At 33.4% G+C, this 25,180-nt stretch overlaps 1 protein-coding gene across 1 annotated transcript in view; it reads left to right on the forward strand.

Annotated features, from left to right (window-relative positions):
- The window catches only part of LOC108913341, a 55,855-nt gene extending 32,067 nt beyond the window's left edge, over nt 1–23,788 (forward strand). The window contains exons 26-45 of the mRNA XM_018718881.2: nt 290–546; nt 602–842; nt 913–1,095; nt 1,158–1,354; nt 1,807–2,041; nt 2,100–2,254; nt 2,335–2,490; nt 3,715–3,925; nt 3,989–4,247; nt 4,306–4,361; nt 4,578–4,595; nt 8,249–8,367; nt 8,426–8,660; nt 14,164–14,664; nt 17,936–18,256; nt 18,579–19,054; nt 19,446–19,584; nt 19,691–19,934; nt 22,888–23,161; nt 23,257–23,788. Coding sequence (XP_018574397.2) covers nt 290–546; nt 602–842; nt 913–1,095; nt 1,158–1,354; nt 1,807–2,041; nt 2,100–2,254; nt 2,335–2,490; nt 3,715–3,925; nt 3,989–4,247; nt 4,306–4,361; nt 4,578–4,595; nt 8,249–8,367; nt 8,426–8,660; nt 14,164–14,664; nt 17,936–18,256; nt 18,579–19,054; nt 19,446–19,584; nt 19,691–19,934; nt 22,888–23,161; nt 23,257–23,442 — 4,463 coding nt within the window. The 3' untranslated portion in view covers nt 23,443–23,788. The remainder of the gene's footprint in view (nt 1–289; nt 547–601; nt 843–912; nt 1,096–1,157; nt 1,355–1,806; nt 2,042–2,099; nt 2,255–2,334; nt 2,491–3,714; nt 3,926–3,988; nt 4,248–4,305; nt 4,362–4,577; nt 4,596–8,248; nt 8,368–8,425; nt 8,661–14,163; nt 14,665–17,935; nt 18,257–18,578; nt 19,055–19,445; nt 19,585–19,690; nt 19,935–22,887; nt 23,162–23,256) is intronic.
- The last annotated feature ends 1,392 nt before the right edge of the window (nt 23,789–25,180 follow it).

The raw sequence follows: 25,180 nt of genomic DNA on the forward strand, positions 1-25,180 counted from the left end.
TCTGTGTATTTTTTACTTAATTTTAAGTCTATAAATTCAAGGTAGGCCCGATTTTTGAAAAAAAAAATTAATTTGCCCGGACTAAGTGCCTCGAAGTCATCCCCTATAAAAAAATGCTTCCTTATCAAAAGGTGACTACTTTCACCAGTCATCACGGGCCAATTCTATTTTATAATTACAACTAATATGTTCTTTAGTTTTCATCTGTAATTGTAAAATATAAGGATGTTATTTCTTTAAACAATATTGATACTGGTACGGAGTTTTAATAATATGTTTACAATTTCAGGAACATCATATTTTAGGGACTATCTGTCAATTCAGAAAGCCCTAGATATGTCTTTCATAGAGAAAGTATCTAGAAGGAATGTAGACAGTAATGTAACCCTAAAGATTCAAGAATTCCCTTATCCCCCCTATCAAAGAGACACAATTGTCGATGAAATATTTTTGAGTTTCCTACCCATTTTTACTTTTGTTAGTTTTATCTTCATTTCTCCTGCTGTGCTAAAACGTGTCGTAGAGGAGAAATATTCGGGAACCAAGGTAAGACGAAAAATTATCAGTTTTTTCATTGTCTGCATATGTTTATATTTTGCAGGAACTCATGAAAATGGTAGGCATGAAGCCGTGGATGCTTTGGCTGGGTTGGTTCATACATGGACTGATTCCCATGCTGTTTTCTATATTTGGCATCGTATTGTTGATGAAAATCCCAATTTTTAACAGAGAATGTTCCCCTATCAAATACACAGATGGTTCTGTCTTATTCGTCTTTTTATTATTATATTGTATGGCTGCTATAGTATTTTGCTTTGCCATCAGTTCGTTGTTTTGCATGCGTAAGTAATCTGAATTATTTTTTTTGTAAGATATAATCACATCAGTATTTTTAATGAAATATTTTTTTAGCAACCCTTGCGATGGTGGCAGGGATTCTGATATGGATTTTGTCTTATTTTGTACCCAAGTATGGTCTTGGTCTTGACAAGATGGGTAATAGATTTCCTTGGTCTTCGAACATGCTGCTGATTTTATTCCCAAATATGGCGTTGCATTATGGATATGTAACAGTTGTCCTGTATGAGCAGAGACGTGAGTCTAATCAATAAAAATTATTTCTAATGATATCGTTACAAAACATTCTTTTTTTATAGAACTGGGATTGCAGTGGAATAATTTCTATAAAGCTAGCAGTGGCGGCACCGAAGATGTTACAATGTTAAACGTTTTTATGATGTTGATAATAGATACGGTTGTTTACATGGTTTTTACGTTGTACATGGACGATGTGAATCCGGGAAAATACGGAGTTCGAAAATCTATTTTCTTTCCGATTTACTTCTTAGTGCATGTAAGTCATTTTTTGTGAAGGGATAAGTAATATTTAGATAACTGGTCAAATTTACGAATGAAAATATTATATGGCGACTCTCCCATAAAATCCATCTCGTCCCTATTTATACCATTGATTATGACTAATTATGCATTTAACAATATCGTTTATTAGAGTTATAATTTTTATATTAACAAATACAAAGAAGTAATAAACATTGGAGTTTATAGTATTCTTTGCACAAAATTAGTTGACGTTCCTTAATTAACTGTACTTTTCTAGAAAATTTTCTGGAAAATGGGCCAGTGTCAAAAGTTTTTTTTGTATTTTTGTGCATACTGTTGACTACTAAAATTATGGCAATCAAACTTCTAACACACTATATAAGTAAAGAGTAATATCTCAATTAAAAATAATATTACATCATAGGATTAATAATTATTGTGTTTTGAGTGTAACGGAATTTGTAGTTGATAAAACGACCAGCCGCCGTTGAAGGACAACAGGGAACGGAACCACTCTGCTTGGACTACATGGAGGAAGGTAGAGGCCTAATTAAAGGTATAGAAATTCAAGATTTGGTGAAACGCTATGGTCCCAAATTGGCCGTCAATAATTTGTCTTTAAATATTTACAAAAACCAAATAACAGTACTTCTTGGCCATAATGGGGCAGGAAAGTCCACTACAATGTCTATAATTACAGGTTCGTAAGGGAGAGGCTAACATTCAACTATAAATATATCGACATTCTATATGTTTAGGAATGCTACACATGACATCGGGGAGCATAAAAATGAATGGTAAAAACATAAGGAACAACATGGACGAAATAAGAAAGTCCCTCGGCTTGTGCCCTCAGCACAATCTTCTGTTTACCGACTTAACGGTTGGTGAACACTTACTGTTTTTCGCAAAGGTGGGACAGTACTGTAATAAAAATGTTTCTGATGATAATTTCAGTGACTAATATTTTGTAGAATATAGTTTTTATTTTAGTTAAAGGGCAAAACGGCGGAAGAAGCTGAAATAGAAATGATGCAACTGTTGAAAAAGTTACACTTGTCTGACAAAAAGGATGCCATGGCCTGCACGCTCTCCGGAGGGATGAAGAGGAAGCTGTGCCTGGGGATGGCCATCATCGGAGGATCTGAGGTAAAAAAAAATGTGCAAGCCTGAAATTAAATTTGCAGTCAGTGATTTCAAAAATTTTTACTTATCTATTAAATAAGAAATAATACTAAAATAATATATACAGGGTGGAACTTTAAGTTTTTTAGAAGGTAACTGTTCCCCTGAATACGAATCTTTCTTTTTTTTTAATGAAATAAATAGTCGAGTTATAGTTAGTTTTTTAAAATGCACTTTAATACTTGTGTACCCCGCCACTGTAATATTCATGTATTACAACTACACGAATTGTAGGCAACCTACAGTGCATGTAAAGGGAGATAGTGCGGGTCAATGGTGACGAAGGATCAGTTGTTGTTCCGCATCTAACTGTGACAATCAACAGGTTATTTATTTGTGTGCATTTCATTTATCATTATTGATTACTGCTTGAGTCTTTTGCTAGGTTATTTGTTAAGTACCGTTTGTGTGGCAAACATTCAATCATCAAAAATAACTTGCGGCAAATGGTGTGGAATTGTGCATTCGCTGCGACTGAAACGCTTGGCTAGCTTCTCCAGCGGCGGGGTACGAAAATTACTAAAAAAAGGAATAAAGTTTTTATGATGGAATTTGAAAAAAATAAACTATTGACACATGTAACATACATAACATAATAGTTACCTATACAGGTTGTTACAAATTCGCTTCTCACTACAGGGATCTTGGAAACGGTAAGAGGTACGAAGTAGCTTAAATGGGGAGTGTAATCAGGGGACCAACGTTATGCCTCTAAAAAATCAAGGCTAACGTGATTAATTTTTGAAATATTTGAAAAAAAAACGAAATTTTGGAAATCCGTTTTTGTTTCATTTCAGCCTTGTTTGAGGTGATATTGAAAAAAGAACAGCACTTTCTTGTGGCCACTTTTTGCCCTCTATCGAATGGCATAATCAATTTTTGTATGTAACGTTTTGTCTCTCCAGGACCATCATCAACTTCATTATTTTAAATACGACCCTAGAAATTTTATTACATTTTTTGCAAGCCTTCATGATCCTCAATATTGTACTGCCTCAGCCCGAACCAGATTCAGACGTTTTGTCTCGAAAAATTCATCTTCAGTGTATCCGTTCCAAATTTATCTAAATTTTTTATTTAGATTTCTTTGTACCTCTTACCATTTCTGAGATCCCTGTAGTGAGAAGCGAATTTGTAACAGCCTGTATACTTCAGGAATGTTTTTATTTTCACTTATTTTTTTTTTAGATCCTGATACTGGACGAGCCCACTTCCGGCATGGATCCGGAATCGAGACGGGAGCTATGGGACTTGCTATTAGCTTGGAGGGGTGAGAAAACGATCTTAATCACCACCCATTTTATGGAGGAGGCGGACGCTCTCGGAGATTGGATCGCCATCATGGCCAACGGCAGGCTGCAATGTTACGGAACACCGCTGTACTTAAAAAAAACATTCGGTAAAGCTTTTTATACGTTAGTGTCTATAAGTGTTTGAATTAAAAGGAAATTTTCTCAATCAGATACCGGTTACCACTTATCTCTGATTGTCAAGGACAGCGCCACTACGAAGGAAAGGAGCATTATCGAGAACGATGTTATTAAACACATAGATTCTGCCGAATTGAAGGAATCCAACGGAAATAATATGGTGTTTCTGTTGCCGCTGGAAGATAACTCAAGAATCGCTGATTTGCTAACGTTCCTGGAAGACAACAAAGAGGTATTACAAATTGAGAATATATCCGTTACGGTAACCACTTTGGAGGACGTGTTTTTGAAGTAAGGAATGTTGTTTATTAATAGTGATGAAGGATTTTGAAACAAGATTTTGTTTCAGGGTTAAATTGAAAAGTGACACCGACACTAATAATATCCCTGCAGCGGACATACAAGGTATTTATGATTTGTTTCTTTTCCTACTTCATTCGACATTCCGTTTGAATTCTTTACAAGTGTTAATACGTCAAACTTTTTTAAATTAATATCGAATAATATACATATAGAAATAATTTTAATCTTATTTACACTTGATTAAAAAAGTACAAGCGTCTACAAGAATACATTTTATTTAAAGTGTAATGAAGTTACTATTGTCATTGTCTTTTGCAGCACTACTGGATATTCCAGGTAAATTAAACTAAATTCAATCCAACAAATTAATTTATGTTTGCAACTGCCACATTTTTATTATTGTTAAAGTTGAAAATTTTTGTTTTTCGTTTATTTATTTTATAAGCATGTGATTAAATTAAAATAGTTGATTATGTCAAAATTGATCATTTCCCTTTTTTTCCCTTGTTTTAATACATACAGGGTGTCTTGGAAAAGATGTTTTTCTTGAAAACACCTAATTATAATTAAATTCTGAAAATGATAAAAAATTTCTTTTTTTTCTTGGAACAACTATTTAAGGTTACTGTCTCTAAAAACAGATCAAGTTAGAAAAGTGTATATTTGATCATTTCTCTTCAAAATGAACTGAACTATACACTTTTAGTGTCATAAAACTTTTTTATTTAGAGGAATTATTAAAATCTAAAAACACTTTTTCACAGCAAGTTTTTTCGAGGAATTTCACTGTATATTTAGATTTTCATTGCGACATTTCGGTTATGAGAAACCATCATCAACTTTCTTTTTTCTTATGGGTGCCATTTTGAAATTTAATCTGAGCAAATCGATATAATACAATTAAGAAAAAATTTCAAAAACAACCTCAAAAATCAATATTTTGATATTTTTGGCAACATCGCATATTTTTGTAAAAGCTTATCATTAATGTCATGGCATTGAGTGAAAAAATTACGCTTTGCGTTATTCCAGTATCCAATGAAGAAAAACGTGATATGTTGAAGTGCTTTATTAAAAATAATAAAAAAGCATCTGTGGCTTTAAACAGTTATATTGGAAGATATTCCGAAAGACAACCACCCAATGAAATGCATTTTTCAAAATTTCTTACAAATTTGAGAATATTTGGAAGTTTTGGAAAGCTACGTGCCAAGAACTATGAAAGAGATGATAACTGGGACAATCCAATAATAGATTATTTCAACAGCAATCCAATATCACCAACAATATTAGGTAATAGAAAGGCACCTTTGTAAAATATTATTTGTCGCTGATTGGTATTCCTATAAATATTTGCAAATACTCGTCGAGCTCTTTCTTCCAAAATTTCCAGTTAATTTCCTTATATAATAAATAATAAATAATCTTTAAAATATTGACTTTTGAGGTTGTTTTTGAAATGTTTTCTTACTTATATTATATCATCAAGGAAAGGAAGGTTAGTGCAGTCATGGGGGACTGTCGCAGGGACCTGGGAGTGGGAGGGGGATGCCCTCAAGGCAGCTGCCTCTCCCCGCTTCTATGGTGCCTAGTAATGGACGGTCTCCTGGAACGCCTAACCTCGGAGGGATATAGTGATGCCCAGGCTTACGCCGATGATGGCGTGGTTCTAGTCGCGGGCCGGTTTTTGGATGTGGTATGCGACAGAATGCAGGGAGCCTGTAGGATCATAGAGAGGTGGTGCGAGGAGATGGGGCTCTCAGTCAACTCAAAGAAGACTGAGATGATCCTATTTACAAGGAGAAGGAAGATAGGTGATTTCAGGGCTCCAACCATGTATGGGAGGCCCCTGACTTTGGTCAGGGAAGTCAAATACTTGGGGGTAATCTTGGACAGCAAACTGTCGTGGGGGCCACAGGTTGAGAGGATTACCCGGAAATCAGTGGCAACCCTCTGGCAGTTAAGGAAGGTAGTTGGCAAAAACTGGGGACTCAATCCAAAGGTGCTTCACTGGGTGTACACGGCGGTGGTTAGGCCGAGGCTACAGTATGGGGCCTTGGTCTGGTGGCCGTGTGTGGACCGGGTGACGGTAGCCAGGAAGTTGGTGAGAATCCAGAGACTTGCCTGCTTAGGTATTACAGGGGCAATGAGGACGACCCCAACTGCCGCGTTAGAGGTCCTTCTGGGGCTGCCGACCCTTCCTACATGGATTATGAGGGAGGCGATGGCGGCATACCTTAGGATAAGGGACGCCGGTGGTTGGAGAGCTAAAGGACGCACTGAGGGTCATGCTTCCGTGGCCCTCAGGGCGGAGAGGGACATCCCAATATCCGCCATGAGGGTTACGGAAGCAGAGGACCGGCTTAGGTTAGGAAGGAAGTATGTCACCACTTTCCCCTCGAGAGAGCAGTGGAAGCAGGAAGGTGATATGTTCTCCCCGGGATCCCTAGTGTGCTATACTGATGGATCTCGGGTAGAAGACGAGTTTTCAGGAGCAGGAATTTATCTGGAAGGCAGCGGCATCCAGGAAAGCTTTTCACTGGGTATGTATGCTACAGTCTTCCAGGCTGAGGTTTTTGCTATTTTGATGGTAGCAAGCAAGGAGGAGGTAAGGAATTGTGCAGAGGAGAAGATTTTTATCTGCTCCGACAGTCAGGCCGCGCTCAGAGCGGTTAGCTCCCCGAGGACTAGGTCTGCCCTTGTCCAAGAATGTGGAGACGCTCTAGAGTCTTTGGCCAGACGAAAAGAAGTAGAGTTGGTTTGGGTCCCAGGCCATAGGGGCATCCCTGGTAACGAGAGGGCGGATCAATTAGCTCGTCTTGGGTCCAGGGGACCTGGACAGGGACCTGAACCAATCTTAGGTATCACACGAGGCAGCATTAATGGGGCCCTCAATAAGTGGGCCTATCAAACTTTAGGTCTGGATTGGAGGAGAAATAGAGGATGCAGGCAGGCCCATAGTTTTATACATGGACCTAGCAAATCCAAGACAAGATGGCTGCTGAGCCTCAGTCGAAGAGCCCTAAACCAAATGGTGGGGGTTCTGACAGGCCACTGCAGACTTAGGAGGCATTTAAGCTTAATAGGAATTGAGGAGGACCCTCTATGCCCGAAATGTGGCGAAGGGGAGGACACCCCTGTCCACCTTCTGGGACAGTGTGCAGCCTTTGGGAGAATAAGACATAAAGTCTTTGGTGCTGAAGAGCTGCAAGGGGTTGAGGTGAGAGACCTTCCATGGACCAAAATCCTGGCGTTCATTAGGGCGTCGGGTAGGTTCGAGGAGGGTCAGAGGCAGAGAGTGGTCAGGTGATGGGACGGCGGGGTAGGCAAAAAGGGCCCACTTGTGGCCTAATTGCCAGGCTGAGGCCGCCCCTTTACTACTACTACTATATTATATCATTAAAAGGCCAAAAAAATACTCTGTTTGCACGACTTAAAATTCAATATGGCGCCTGTAAGGAAAAATAAAAATGATGATGGTTTCTCGCAACCGAAACGTTGCAATGAAAATCGAAATATATAATAAAATTCCTTGAAAAAAACTTGCTGAGAAAGTGTTTTCAGATTTAAAAAATTCCTCTAAATAAAAAAGTTACAGACGATTTTCGAAAACGCCACATTCACTTTTTTCAAAATAACTCAAAAACCTGAAGAGCTAGGACCGATCTGCAAACGCCATTAAGTTAGTAGCAGAACTGTCTAATACTTCTCCGTTTAACCATTTTCCTATCTCTCATAGTTTGCAAGATGTCCATACATGCATCACCAAAATGGTCCACACTGTATAGCTCACAGAACACAATTATTTACAAATTTTGAGCATACATTTGAGCAAAATGTAGCATCATTTTCAGGATTTAATCATCTCTAGTTGTTTTTAAGAAAACACATTTCCTGAGATATATCAACCACCATACTCATAAAACAACTTAAAAACCAATTTCTATTTCTTTAATAGTCATACGTAAGTGCACTGATATTTTCACCAGTTCCAGATGAAATTAATACGACTGCTAGCAGCATCAGACTGTGTGTAATGAGAACTAATGCACTGATATTAAAAAAGCTACAGTTTTATAGAAAGAAAGTCTGGTCATATCTTATACCCGTAAGTATCACATCGTAGTTTATTTTGTTTTTTATTTATTATTTATTTCATCTTTCAGGCAATTTTAGCATTAATCATTATCGTATTAACTATCTACTTATGCGATGGTACTAATACTGACTCTGAGGGGGATAGTCCGTTATTGAAGTTACAATTAAGTACTTACAAACACACTACCGTCTTCTACAATGGTACAAAGCACAACCAATTAATCGATAGAATGAAAAGGGCCTTCCGTTCCTTGGTTGAAGCTAACGATGGAAGAGCTGTGGAAGTTGACGATGTTCAGAAAGGTATAAATCTCATACAAGAATCTGTATTGAGTGTCGGGTGAAATATATCCTATAAAGTATGTTATTTTAAATGCCAAAGGGGGCTTGTATTCAACGGTTTTTTGTGATGCGCAAGAGGAGAAAGGAAGACGTAATGTGAGTTTTGAGCCTGAAATTTTGTTGTTAAATGCTCAGAGTTTAAATGTAAATAAAATTGACGATCTCTATGTAGATATAAGTGATTATGCAAACTTATCATTTCTTTGTTTCACTGAAATTTGGGGAAGTTCGGAATCTGTACATGCTTTACACATCAGTGGATTTAAGTTGGCTAGTTATTTTTGCAGATCTATTCATAATGGTGGGGGAGTTGCAATTTTTGTTAAAAATAATATTGATGTTGCACTCATAGACCTTCATAATTATTGTGTAGAAAAAGATTTTGAAATATGTGCTTTATATTGGAGGTACAACAATACCAAAACTGTTTTGTTAAATTGTTACAGATCGCCTTCAGGCAATGTAAAATTGTTTTTTGACAGATTGTCTGATGTACTAAATGTAGTAAGTAAAAACGATACTCGAATTATTTTATCGGGTGATTTTAATATGGACTCCTTTGGTAACTCAAAGGAATTTATTTTATTATGTAATTTATTAGAATGTTTTAATTTGGTTGGTCTTGTAAAATGGCCTACACGAGTGACGGGGACCAACCTGAGTACGATAGACCATATTTTTATAAATTTTAAATTTAAGGGACCTTGTTGTGTATTTGATAATATAATATCGGATCATAGAACAGTGCTTTGTGATTTAGGTATGAGAGAATTAAAAAAGGTTGCAAGGAATGATTCATTTTTTAAAAGAAATTTTAGTGAGACAAATATAATAGAATTTATGACAGCCATTTCCAGTGAAAGTTGGCACGAACTTTATAGTTATACACATATTAATGCCGCATTTACCTATTTTAATAACGTGTTTTTGTATTATTTTAACATTTATTTTCCGTATCGTAAATATTATAATGCAGCATATGATAAAAAATGGGTAGATGATAAGGTTCGATTGTCTAGTGTAAAGTTAAAAAATATTTACAACCTACGAAAGAATTTTCCCGAGTTAATCCCTACATATAAAAAAGAAAAAATTAAACACCAGCAGTTGGTTGAACAAACTAAAAAAGTTTATTATCAGAATAAAATAATGTTATCAGATAATCAGACGCGGTCTGCATGGAAAGTAATGTCAGAATTAAGTAATAAAAATAAAACGCATAATAGTATCCAGTTAACTGTGGATGGAATTTCTTATATTGAACCTGCGATAGTGGCTTCATTGTTCAATGACTTTTTTATAAGCGCCCCTCAGAGAGTAGTTGACCTTATACCTAATAGGGCAGACAATTTGAATATTAATAATATTTATACAAAAAATCGTTGCAGTATGTATTTACATCCATTTACTCCGACTGAAATTCTGACTTTACTGAAAAGAAAATTAAAAAACAAAAAATCATCAGGTTCTGATGATATACCAACTTTTCTAATAAAAAGAGTTATTGATTGTATTATAGATCCAATTACGTATCTCGTTAACTTATCCTTCGTGTGTGGCGCATTTCCAGACTCTCTGAAAACTGGGAGGGTTGTACCTATTTATAAAAGTGGCGATACAAATAATATGAATAATTACAGACCTGTAACAGGTCCTGCCACATTTTCAAAAGTATTTGAATATTGTTTTTTGGAACGACTAATGCCTTTTTTGGATAAATTTAATATTTTAACCAAGAACCAACACGGGTTTCGTAGTGGTATGTCTACAGGCACAGCAATCCATGCTTTTTTGGAAAAGGTTTATAATTTCATAGAGCTTGGCGAATGTCCGGTTGGAATCTTCTGCGATCTAAGTAAGGCATTCGATTGTGTCGACCATCAGAGGCTGAAATATAAGCTTTTTTCTTGTGGTATTAGAGGCTTGCCTCTTAATTGGTTGCAAACTTTCGTGGAGAACAGAACTCAATATGTCTCAGTAGAAAACATTTGTTCGGTGCAGTATCCTGTAAAGATGGGTGTACCGCAAGGTTCGATTCTAGGACCGGTGCTGTTTTTAATATATGTCAATGATTTACATGCTATCTCACCAAGCACAAATTTTACCATGTATGCGGATGACACATCTTTAATTACATCGAACACAAACGATAAGGATTTGGAGACAAATTGTAATATCTTATTAAAAGATCTAACAAAATGGTTCTCCGAGAATAATTTGTATTTTAATACTAATAAAACCAATATTATAAGATTCCATAGCTCGCAGAAATATTGTGATATGTTAGGTTTTACCTTAGGAAATGATGACTTAACTACTGATGTTGAGGTAATAAAATTTTTAGGGCTGAACATAGACAAAAATCTGAATTGGAAAATACACTGTAAGTTATTAACTAATAAGATTTCCTCTCTTACTTATTTGTTTCGCAATTTAAGGCCGATATTAAATATTGAACAACTTCTTTGCTTATATCATGCACAAGTTGCATCTCGTCTCAGGTATGGTCTCTGTTTTTGGGGAAATTCTACATTTTCTACACAAGTTTTTATAGCACAGAAGAGATTATTAAGATATATGGTAGGAGTTCCCAGTCATTATTCGTGTAAGGATATTTTTAAAAATTTTAAAATTTTACCTTTACCATGTTTGTTCATATTTGAGACCTGCATATATGTTTTCAAAAATAAAAGTAAATTTGTTTTAAATGATGCACTCCTCAAACATAATACGAGACAAAATATGAATTTACATGTTCCATTTGCTAGAATAAGAATAACGTCCAACTCTCCCGACTGTTTAGGTCCTAGGCTATTTAATAAGTTACCTAACCAATTAAAATTGCTGAAAAGTGAATATTTGTTTAAGAAAGCTTTAAAGCAGCTTTTAATGGAAAAATGTTTTTATTCCATATTGGAATTTTTACCTACTTTGTCTTAGTTTGTAAGTTTTATTTGACTATTCCTATACATATTATGTCTCTGAGGAAAATAAATTATTATTATTATTATTATTATTATTAAATGGTGCTCAATGCCTACTAACACAAAGTATTGCTTTGTACCTACTGGGAAACAGTGACAGGTATAAAGTAATGCATTGGGCATTCAGTAACACTAACAGTAACAAATTAATTTTAACAATATTCTTGTGAATATGATCGGGGGTCTGTAGTTGTGCGGAAATGGTTAATTAAACTGAATGTTTTGGAATACCAGCCCCCTGTGATAAGTTTGATATAGGAGAGGTGTTTTTCTTACTAGTCCAATCAAATTAGATTTTTATGTGCCAGAATTTAGTTCAGTAAACAAAGACACGTAAAAATTAGGAAAAAATCTGTAGAATTGAAGGAACTACTTTATCCCAACTGAATGTTATGGTTTCATTTTCAATATGGTCCAAAGTTCGCAAAAAACAATTTTTTTTCATTTAAAAAACATTTTAGAAAAAAATATTTCAGACAAAATAAATTTTCATAACAAAAATTTCGAGCCCAGCCCAATGTCAATTGTGTAACAAATGTATTAGTTATTGCAAAAAAAACGGCAAAAAATCGCATTTTTTTAAAAACTACATCTTTAAAACAAAATAAGATTTTTTTACGAAACTTTCAAAATATGTAGTCCTTTGCAAGTAGAATAAGTGCATTTTTATAAAATTGCAAAATATTCTTATATTTTTTGCAAAAATTGAGTTTTTCGAAAAAAAGACATTTTTTTCAAATTTCAATGTGTTACACAGTAATGCCTTACGTGACCCATATATCTTGGGCTTAAAAATTTCTCTAAACGTTGTATTTTCCTGTGCAAATTGTGCGTGTATTGCAAAATGATTGGAAATATGCAAAAAGTCTACCGAAACTTTTACTTCTTCTTTTGGGTCAAAATATACAGGCTGTTACAAATTCGCTTCTCACTACAGGGATCTCGGAAACGGTAAGTGGTACAAAGTAGCTTAAATGGGGGCAAAGTTGCGTAATCAGGGGACCAACATTATGCCTCTAAAAAATCAAGGCTAACATGATTAGTTCTCGAAATATTTGAAAAAAACCCGAAATTTTGAAAATCCGTTTTTGTTTAATTTCAGCCTTATTTGAGGTGAAGGAAGAACACTTTCTCATGGCCAGTTTTTGCCCTCTATCGAATGGCATAATCAATTTTTATATGTAACGTTACGTCTCTCCAAACCCACCATCAACTTCATTTTTTTAAATAAGACCCTGAAAATTTTATAACATTTTTTGCAAGCCTTCATGACCCGCAATGCTGTACTGCCTCTGCCCGAACCAGATTCGGACATTTTGTCTCGAAAAATTCATATTCAGTGTATTCGTTCCAAATTTAACTAAATTTTTTATTTAAATTTCTTTGTTTATCGAATTGTTTATTTTTTCATTTAAAGAAAAAGCTAAACATTTTAGAAAAAAATGTTGTAGACAAAAGTTGTAGAATTTTTCATAACAAAAATTTAGAGTCCAGCCCGATATCAATCGATAAACAAATGTATTAGTTATTGCAAAAAAACGGCATAAATATCGCATTTTTATCTTTAAAACGAAAAAAGATTTTTTTTACGAAACTTTCGGAATATGTCCTTGGCAAGTAGAATAAGTATATTTTTGTAAAATTGTAAAATATTTGAGTTTTTGCAAAAATTTAGTTTTTCGAAAAAAAAGACATTCTTTTGTTTCAACAAATCATACAGTAATGCCCATGCGTGACCCATCTTGGGCTTAAAATTTTTTCTAAGAGTTGTACTTTCCTGTACAAATTGTGCGCATTTTGCAAAATAATTAAAAATATACAAAAAATCTATCAAAACTTTGACTTCTTTTTTTAGGTCAAAAAATGTAGATCTCTTTCTTATTGCTGAAAATTAATCAGAATGGCATTATTGCCATTTGACATTTTTTCACGAATGTAAAAAAATGTCCTACGGCCAACAGGAGACAAGAATTTTTTTTACCCAAAAAATCGCTACGACCTCATTTATTAATATTAAGGTCTGAAATTTACTTTTACTTCAATATAAAAAATAGTCCGCAATGATTGACCCCCATTTTTACAGTAAACCTAATTTTGTTGGGCCACGTAAAATGCTTGCTACGCTCGACACATTGACGCGCGTGGTTTGGGAAGAAAGACTGTGACGTGACTGTTGTATTTGTCGATTCTACGAAATGAACTCGGCGTATTTTTTTTTAGCTATAAAGAGTTATTTATAAAATAATTCAATAAAATGTGATAATAGAACAGAATACCTAATAACGCATCCACACGATATGAAATTACCGTCATTTTTAGAGTTGAACCGAAAAGCAACTTGCTATTTAATTGGTTGTAAATAAATTCATGGCTTCAATTCCGTTTCGTTTTCCGTATCGTGCAGACATACCCAAGCAGTTGTTAGGTATTTGTACCCATAGAAATAACCAACATTAAATTTGTTTAACCTCTTTTCACAGAAATCGTAAACAAGGGCATAGAAAACATAGCGTACTACAAAGAGCACCTAGTAGTCGGCGCAGAATTTCATTCAGGAAAGGATATTCAAGCCACTGCCCTGTATAATAGCATAGCCATCCACAGCGCTCCGATATCTCTGAATCTAATCACGAACGCACTAGCGAAGGTGTACCTAGGAAGCGAATATTCTATTACGACTAGTAATTGGCCCTTAATCGATACCTATACGAGGACCCCAGACTTTTCCATTTATACAGTTGCGCTGCTTTGGTCCGTGTTAATGCCCATCGGGTTTCTCCTGATCATCGGAAGCTTTATAGTATTTCCCCACATGGAGCTATCTACGAAATTCACCCAAGTGCAGTACATGTGCGGCGTGAGGCCTTACTCTTACTGGCTGATCAATTACTTGGTCGATTTTGTGTTGTACCTGATTATTTGTTTGGTGATAGCGATGATTGCCTTCTTCATGGCATCTTACATAGGCGGAACTGAATTCTGTAAGTCGATAAAACTTTTATTTAGAATAATTTTGCGAAAGGAATTAAGGATTCGCTAGAATCCAATCAAAGTAACTTGATAAAATGGGGTGAAGATTAAGAATATTTTTACAAAATGTCTGAAGGGAATAGAAAAAATTATTAACGCAAAGTAGCAAAAAATTGTCTGACTTTCTTTACAAATGAAATCAATTAGTTTAGATTAATTTAGATTATTAGTTACAATTATTAAGCAGTTTCCATCTATGAAATTGTACAGAATGTATCAATTTTAGGGGGGTAGACGACGTTAACGTAGTAAGTGAAAAACAAATGAACTTCAAATAATTTTTATTAAATACATACTTAAAGTTGCATATACAGGGTGTCCCTGAAAAGGATGGACAATGCTTGACCACAGGTTCCTTGGATGAAAATAAAACTATTTAGCCTAACTTACCTATATACAAAAGTGCACGCCTACTGAGATACAGCCTTCTAGATATAGAATAGATAACCTATTTTTTTCAAATAATTTGAAAACTATTTTTCTTAGAAACTTCAAATTTGGTACACTTATTTTTTTATATAAGGGCAAGGTAAATATAGAATTTGGAGAGAATACATATACAGGATGTTCCATTTCTAGCGCCTGTGCGCTACTGGCTATCCCGTAACTTTTTTGTGTGTATGCCAATGACGACAGAATTTATATTTTTAAAAATAAGCACTATTTTAGAAGATTTTTTTGGTGGCTTGCTATGGATTTTGAGTAAAATTCGCATTTTTTATACATTAAATATAGGCAAAAATTCCGATTTATAAAAAATAATTTAGCAGCAGCCTCAAAGCAAGGAATAATAATGAAAAAACGTCACATTAAAAAAAAATAACCACATTTTTGGTATTATCAATCAATAAAATAAAAATCCACACTAATATTTTAAATAAACAATATCAACTAATAATGTAAGAAATTAACATTAACATTTTAAATAAACTGATATTTGTAATCACGTTAAAATAATATTATAGTAAATGCTCAAAATTACCTCCTTGTTCTTAAACGCAAACATTAGTTCTTCGAAAATTAGAAATTATCCAATAATTGTGCATTCCCTCTCATAACATTAATTTCATGTTGTATTCTTTCCCATATTCGTTTTATGTATTTACTGAAAAGTTATTTTAAGCTGTGGTCCTTAACGCTCCCCAAATGAAATAATTACAAGGGTTTAGGTCCAGATATCGAGGCGGCCATTTTAAAGGGGCATTATTTCCTCTACCTATCCACCTGTTAGACCTTTAATAACCTGTAATACCTACCTGTATCCTGTAATACCAGTAACCTGTAATAACTGGTCTTTTAATACTCTATTAAAGGAACTTTTTGAAAGCCAACCCCTGCCGCTAAACGCGTTTTATTTACTTGAGGAATTTCTTTGACCCTTTCCAAAATTTGTTCCTCCAGCTGAATAATTCCGACCATACATTATCCACGATTTAATGTTACAGGTAAAAAACGTCCTGATTCCCGAAGGCATCTCTCCGCATTAGCAAATGTTTTGTGATTTGGAAATCTTTCAGCATATGTTCGAACAGTAGCACAACAATTTCCTTTACAATAACCCAAAACTACTAACATATCAGTTTGTTCAGCAAAAGTATAAATTGCAATAAAAAACAAAGTAAGCTAAAATTAAATCACAGCTAGCTTGACACAGAACCTTTTAATTATTGTTATGAATTTGTTTCTCTGTTATATGGCACCTCGTACTAGAATGTTCTATTTATCTTAAACTGATTTTATATTATTTAATGTGTAAAAAATGCAAATTTTACTCGAAACCCATAAACGATATCAAAATTTTGTAAGAGGCAAAAAATCTTCTAAAATAGTGCTCATTTTTAACAATATAATGTCGTCATTGACGTACATACAAAAAAGTTACGGGATAGCCAGTGGCGCACAGGCACTAGAAAGAGAATATCCTGTATATGTATTCTCACCAAATTCTATATTTACATTGCCCTTATATAAAAAAATATGTGTACCAAATTTGAAGTTTCTAAGAAAAACAGTTTTCAAATTATTTGAAGAAAACTAGATTATCTGTTCTATATTTAGAAGGCTACAATTTTTTGCTGTCAATTATGTGAAAATTGAATTAGCTATTTTCTTATCTACTTCTTGATTTTTAATAATAAAAAAAAACGTATTATGCTAAGCCAAGGCGTGTAGAATAACTTCAGTATGTCAGTATGTTTTGAAACAATAAAAATTATTAATACAAATTTTTTTAAAACTGGCACCTAACAAAATTGTAGCAAGCTTGCGATCTGTAATTTTGGGGAAGTAAGTTTCCAAATACACTTTTAGGATGTATTTGATATAAAACATATTTTAACTTAATTGTTTTTTTTATTTTTATATTAGTGGCCTCTGTACCTATAAAACCGTGCACTCTGTATACAGGGTGTGGCGTGTATAATCTATAAAAATTAAACTACATCTTCCTAACGATATTTGTAATAGAAAAGTCTTGTACGAAAAAGTTCAAGTTATGCGTTTTGTTTTTCGTAAATTAAAGTTCAATTATGAATCAAAATATTTTATCTGGAATGGTCCTGTCCGTACAACCTAGTCGCCGCGAGCGCATTTCCTCGGGCTGCACCATACACTAACACCATATCGACACATTCGGAAATAGTAAATGCATTGTTTTCTTGGTTCATTGTAAAAGTAGTTTGTGCACAAACTACAAAATTAAGTAAAGTATGAAGTAAGAATCTCGTTTTTAATGTACTCGGCACATTATTCTTATTTTTTACTTCTTTATAAAAATTACACTGTCACTATTGGTGGAATTACAAAATAAAAACTTTTGTCTGGAATCTTTCACTTTTTAATACTGATGGGTCGGTGGACGATGCTTAATATTTAATAATTAAGTGAATAATGAATTCAATACAAATACAAAATCAGTTGACTGCACAAATTTTTTGACAATTATTAAATTACACCGACTTAAATTATAAGGTTGCATCGCAGGTCGCATAAAAACATTTTCAAACCTTTTAATAAATAACACAGGGTCGGCCTTTATTTTCGTTGAATAAATGAACTTTAATTTACAAAAAAAAAAAACGCAAAGATAGAACTTTTTCGTATATGAGTTTTCTATTACAAATATCATCAGGAAGCTGTAGGTAGTTTAATTTTTATAGATTATACACGCCACACCCTGTATAATTAAATTTTTGTGGTATAAATTCATTCTTTTCCTTGCAGTGATTCTCCTTTTCATTTTCACCGTATATGGAGCGGCCAATATACCGTTGCTGTACCTGTTTGGTAGAATAAAATCAGCTTCTGGTGGTTTTGCTCTATTCGTGATAATAGGCGTACTTTTTGGAATTGTTCTTGCCGTTACCTTTCATTTATTAATGCTATCAGGAGATACATATAATGAGAAATTAGGACATGGTTTGAAAATCTTGTTTATACTTGTCTTGCCACAAGCAGGTCTAGTTCATTCCGTATTTATCATTTCTGGAAAAGCCGTGGAAAATTATAATGCTTATAAACAGTGCTTGACAAATCAAAATCCAGGTAAGTTCAGATATATCTGTGCAGGGTATAACTTTGAAAGGGAATGAACATATTTATACGCAGTGGACAATTTTTTTACCATTTTTTTTGCTACATTCTTCAAAAAAAAAATTGAGTTTTAAATTTCCGCTTCTGTCATTACATGCCATAAATATTAGTTTTAAAAAGTATAAATAGATCATACAATGAAAAGTTGGAAGGAAAAATGAGAAATAAGTTATTAATCTGTGTCTATGATATCACAATTTTTGATATTAAAAAAAACAGTTCGCAAATTTCAATGATATGGAAGCCATTTATCTAAAAATTTACATTTTTCAAGATTCTACAATGGGATGTAAAGTAAAAGAGAGTTATTTGCCGCTGCTAAAAGAAGACATCCTCCTGATGCTCTACAGTGCCGTAATTTATATAATCGTGAACATTTTACTGGACATGTACTTCTTTAAAAAGTGTATCTCCAGGGTGCAATATCAGGTCTGTAACTTTTGGTATAAATATATCAAAGGACGGCACGACGGTGTTGGCGACTACCAAGACCTGAACGATTCCGAGTACGATGACGGTTACAACTCTTTGGAAGCCAAGGATTTACGCAAAACATACGGGGGGAAGCTGGTCGTTAAGAACATTGGTTTCACGCTAAATGAGAAGGAATGTTTGGGGATACTGGGCGTTAATGGTGCCGGTAAAACCACGACGTTCCGCATGCTCACGCGCGACGAGGTCGCCGATAGTGGCACCGTACAAATTATCAGCAATAAGAGCAAGAAACCGATAACCATCAGTCAGGATAAGGTGGGTGAGTCGTTTGTGCAATATTTCATATTGTGAAGGGGTCAAACCCACTAATTTCAGTACGTTGTAGTCTTTTAAACAAACAGAAGTGGGTATCGATATTGTTGTGTTTTTGAGAAAAGTTGGAAAAGTTGAAAAGATTTCTTTCCTCTTCTAAAGGACGCCGTAACTTTTTAGGGGAAGTTTCAATTGAAAAATTTTATATGAAAACAAACCCTCAGCCCCCATAAACTTGAACAAGGTTTCACCATTTAATTTTTTCTAACTATTATTCTAACTATAATAAAATACAATAAACATGACGGATATTACATGACTGTAAGATGTTTTAAACTTTTGCAATAGTACTGACCTTGAAAATTCTACATGTAATTTGTTTTATTTCTTTCAGTATTTAGAGCACCTCGGTTACTGCCCCCAAATGGATTCTTTAAATTTCGTCTTGACTGGAAGGCAAATATTGACCTTAATAGCAAAGCTACGTGGTGTAGATAATTCGGAAATTGTTAATAGTTTCTTAAAACTGTTTGGTAAGTTCTCGATTGCGATGTTTAAACGATTTTTACTGGTTCCATCAAATTTAAATACCTAATTTTTTAGTATTACTGGTACATATTTTCAATTATCTGTTAATAGAACTGGAGCGATATGCCGACATACCCTCGGGCCACTACAGTGGCGGCAACAAACGAAAACTGAGTTTAGCCGTGGCTCTGATTGGTTACCCGAAATTCGTGTTGCTCGATGAGCCTACGAGCGGCGTGGATCCTTCAAGCCGCAGGAATTTTTGGAATTTGATAAGGAACTTCAAACAGAATAAAGATTTGTCCTTTATTTTAACTTCCCACAGTATGGTGGAGTGTGAGGCATTATGTAATAGGTAGGTTAATGAGTAAAATTCCATATTTTAACGAATCATAAGTATTAATCACAGCGAGAGAACTTCGTTCGTTGCAATGGTTAAAAAAAAAATTGCATGGATTTGCATGAAAATTTAGAATAAGGCTCATCTCAGGTTCAAATTCAAAAGTGACATAAGCCCGATTGACGCTTTTTGTTTTTTTAGGGGTAAAAACTACCCCTAAGTGAAAAAAATTGAAAAAATCAAGTTTTAAGCATTTTATTGAGAAAAATCTTGTTCCAGCACAAAGATTACATAATGTTCCATGTTCTCGAACATGTTTTATGATATATTTCATCTTTCGACCCTTTATTTAACCCTTAAGCACTGCCCCTATGTAAAAAATAATGATAACAAATTAATTTTTAAAGATTTGTAATCATTAAATCGTACAATTATTTAAAATAAAAGTTACCTTATAGCTAATAAAAGAATTTTTCCCTTTCAACCCCTAAAAACCACCCCTGTATTGACAAAAATGATAAAAATTTGCTTTTTAAAAGCTGGCAATGCTTTAACGGTGCAATTATTTAAAATAAAAATTCTCTCATTGCTTATGAAAGAATTTGTATCTCATAACACTTTTCAACCCTTATAAATCACCCCTGTGCTAAAAAAATGATAAAAAATCTTGGAATGCTATAATTGTGCAATAATTTAAAATAATAATTCCCTTATATTGTTTATGAAAGAATATTTTACTTTTGCCATTTTCAACTCTTATAAACTACCCTTTTACCAATATTAATGTAAATGTAAAATATTTTTATTATAATCGATTTTTAAATGTACTTAATCAATCATAAAAAAAATTGCTGCCCTGCATAGGTATAAATAATCACACTAATTTTTTTTTACTTATTTTACTTGTATAAAATAATATATAAAAATGAGAAATCCTATTTTGCTCCGAACAAATGTCATTGGTTTTTGAAACATAACTCGGTTAATTTTGAAGCAATAGTATCCTACAAAAAAGCATTTTAAAGATAATTTCAAGAGCTGTAAGATCGTTTGCATATAAAACCTTTTAAGTCCTTAGTTTTTTAAAGGGAAAGGATCGAAGGGCTCGAGACAGGTTGTTTTTTTTACTAAAATGGATACTTCAAGCGGCGATATCTCCTTTATTTTTTATGCTATAGGAATAAAAAAAAGCAAAATAGTTGTTGAAAAAAAGCTACATTTTTGTTGTCTATCATTTTTACTTATCTTTCATAGTTTCAGAGTTATTATATAAATAAGGCAATTTTTTTTGAATAATGAAAAATACGTTTTCAACTTTTACCGTACATTATTAAAAAAATACGCATTCTAAACCTTCAGGATCGTATAAAAAACACTAAAACAAAACTAATTGTAAAGGGTCTACGATTAATTTTAATTCTGATGGAAAGCGTTTACTGCTCATTTTTCCTTAAAAAATATGAGCAACCCATCTGTTTTTTTGATGATAACTCCTTCAATTTTGCTCTAATTAACTTTTATAAGTGTGCTCATTTTGAAGGTCTCTTTTGAGTACTACAAAAAACTTCTAGAGCGTTATACACGTAAAATTAATCCTTTTTCCATTATTTGACGTTGAATACCTACATCGATTCAAGTATTCCCCCCAAAACAAGTCCCCTTCCACTAACCATATTTCGCTTTGTATAGGACGTACAACACTTTTTAAAAAACGATTTTCTTTGCATATTTATAAGTTTATAAGCTACATTTTTGTTCATTATACACTTTTTCTAATAAAATGCGTAGTTTTTGAGTTATTCGCGAAAAATACTTTGTTTTTTTTTCACTCAAAATTCCAAATTTTCAATAGTGAATAACTAAAAAACTATCGATTTCTCGAAAAAATTCATCGAATATTTTTTGCTCAAAATTTGATTTTCTATCGATTTCCAGCGTTATTTTTGAAAAAAAATTTCCACCCCCAACTGGGTGGAAGCGTCAATCGGCACAATGTCACTAATGTTCATTGACCTTTTCTCTAACTATCTGCCAAATTTCAAGTCGATCGGTTCAGTTTCAAAGAATTCGGAGATGAAAAGCTTCAATGACTGTACTATCTTCTATAGATTTAAATAAAGAATGGAATATATATTTTTTTATATATTTTATTGTGGGAATTAGTTAATTTCAACTGTAATTTTTTTTCCTTATTTTGGTTTCGAAATTTTATTTTGCGTGCGACATCATAAGTGAAAAATTTGGTAAATGGAGTGACATAACTGTTAGCGATTTTTACCGAGTTTTTCGAGTTGGAACAAACGAACAAATTAGGAACTCAACATTTTAATGGATGTTAAGGTGTTTACTGAAATAACTTTTGTAATTTAGTTTTCATAATCATAATTTTATGTTAGTTTTTAATTCACACTGTTACGACTGTTAGTCTTATTTACGTCTTTTAGTCTAGCGGAAGAATCTAACAACACTGGCGTGCTTATTGCCACTGAACAGGCAACATTCTAAAAACTTTTGAATTTGAACTTTTCACTTCTCATATTTTTAAGATATTTTCATTTTGTGGTTTAGTTAAAAAGTTGGAAAACAAGCCTTTCTGATTTTTAATAAACCTATAGACCAGGGGTCGGCAACTGGCAGACCGCGGTCCAGGTCCGGACCGTGGAAGGTAAAATACTGGACCGCCAAATATTTTTTGAAGGTGTAAATTACTTACATAAATTATTTAAAAAATGTTTTTTTTACGTTTGAGTGCCAACCTTATCATTTTGTGTGAGTGTTTTGAGTTCTTAATGGTTAGTAAGCATATTAAATTTGAGTCCAAATTAAAATAAAAAATTTGTAAGAAATATGAATTTCTTTTCTGGACCCCGTTAAAAATTTTCAAAAGTATCCGGACACCATCTAAAATTACTTGCCGACCCTTGCTATAGACTATAGAGTAACCTATAGAGTAAAAAAAAAATTTTAGTTTGAAGATCATGAAAGACGGCCGATTCGAGAAGGAAGGCACCATAAGCGAATTGAAGAAGGATCACGGCGGATTTAACGTTAAATTAAAATTAATAAATAATGATCAAAAGAATTTATCCGCCGAGGAGAACCCTCTTCAAAGTAGCAGTTGTAGTACTACACAATATAATGATAGGAGAGCTCTAATAGCAAATAATAAATTTAACAACATTGAGGAATTGAAGGACTATTTTACGAAAAAATATAATGGGACTGTGAAGGATGAACATTCTGTAAGTTATTTTTTTAAATTTCGCTGAAATTTTATTTAAAAATTGTGTAACCTAACACTGTTTTTGTTTTTAACTGCCTTTTCGCCACATTCCAGGGCTTGCTGCATTTGTACATCGGGGACAAATGTAAAAAATGGAGTGTGATGTTCAAGGAAGTAGAACAGATTAAAACGAGAAACCCGCATCTGATAGAGGACTACTCCATCAGCGAAGCTTCTCTGGAAGACATATTTCTTACAGTGGCCAGGTCAAAGGGCGACGAAGAGGAAAAAACCAAATAAAATAAAAAAGATACTGATAATGTTAAGACATACCCTCACGTATTCAAAAGACAATTCTTTGTACAGTGTTAACTGCAATGCTTTGTGTTTTTAAACGGGAACAGATCTTAATATTCACTAAAAAATTCAATTATAGTCTATATATTCAGAGGCATAGCTTTATAAGCGCACAATTAAAAAATAGTCTGTGTAGCTAATCATTTCTTTTACACAGTTGTGTGTTTGAACTGATACTAGTCAAAGCTGTATTTTCTTAGATTATTTCTATTGTTCAAATCAGATTTTATTATGTTATTACTGTATTTATTAATATTTCAAAATACGCTAAAAATTAATGAAAAAAAAACAAACATAAATGTTTCAAAACTTTCAAACCTTCATCAAGACAAATCTACGTGAACTGTCTTTAACTTCCAGTCTGGTTAAACATACCTATGTACTTATAAATTTCTCGAATTTATTATATGATAGAAAGGTAACTGGAGTAGTAGTTCAAACGTGCCTACTACTATTATCTTTTATAACCTCTATCCTCTATCCATATATTAACTCGTTCAAATTAGATTTTATTAAGTTGTTACTACCTGTATGTTAATAGTTTAAAACAAACGAGAAGTAATTAAAAACAAAATAAAAATGCAAACTTTTCAAATCTTAAAAAACTTTCTCGAAGACAAACCTACGCGCACTATCTTTCTCTTCCAGTGAAACATACCTATGTACTAGGGTGTACCAAAAAAAAACGAATATTTTTGTTTCGTGTCTTGTGAAAATATGTTAGTTTATCATGTTTTAAGAGCCCCCTCAAAAAATCAGCTCAAAAATTTTTTTAAATTTTTTAGAGGTCGCTCGAAAACAGGGTACACCACTTTAAAAGTTAAAATAATTATGAGTGACCTTTAGAAATTAAAATATCGATTTGAAATTTTCAGAATCGAGATTTTTTTCAACCTAAAAAATGATAAAATAACGATAAAAAATTAAAACAACATTTTTTTTGAGCTGATTTTTTGAGGGGCTCTTAAAACATGATAAACTAACATATTTTCACAAGACACGAAACAAAAATATTCGTTTTTTTTGGGCCACCCTACTATGTACTATACATTTCTCGAATTTATTCTGTGGTAGCAACTACCGAGAGTAGTTCAAATGCACCTACTATAATCTTTTATAATTTCTCTCTGTACACTATTTCTAATAAGATTTTATTAAGTTAGTATTTAAAACAGGCATGATATAATACAGAAAAAAAAAATTCAATTCAGGACTAAAATTTGCTTTAGACAAAACTGCCTGAACTATTTTTGGCTTCCAGTTAAGCGTATGTACCTATACATTTCTCGTATTCTATTGCTGTAATTAACGAGAGTAGTCCAAATTCACTTAGTGTTGTATTTTTTTTAACTTCTATGTGTACGCTAGTTTAAGATAGATTTTAGTAAGTTTATTACCGTATTGAAAACAAAACTGCCTGAAATATCTTTAACGCCCAGTTAAATGTATGTACTTACACATTGCTCTCGTTATTCTATAGCAGAAGTTAACGAGAGCAGTTCAAACGGACCTACTATTATTTTTTATAACTTCTCTCTCTTCACCAACTTGTGCCAATTTTACTAAAATGTAGTTACTTTTTAATAATTTTTGTATAATTGCATACCATATAATATGTTAAGAGACAGGCGTGTTGTCTGGTGGTATTTATTAACTGTGATCGATAAAGTACAGATTTAAA

The sequence above is a fragment of the Anoplophora glabripennis genome, unplaced genomic scaffold (assembly GCF_000390285.2).
Source record: "Anoplophora glabripennis isolate ALB-LARVAE unplaced genomic scaffold, Agla_2.0 scaffold426, whole genome shotgun sequence".
Lineage (NCBI taxonomy): Eukaryota > Metazoa > Arthropoda > Insecta > Coleoptera > Cerambycidae > Anoplophora > Anoplophora glabripennis.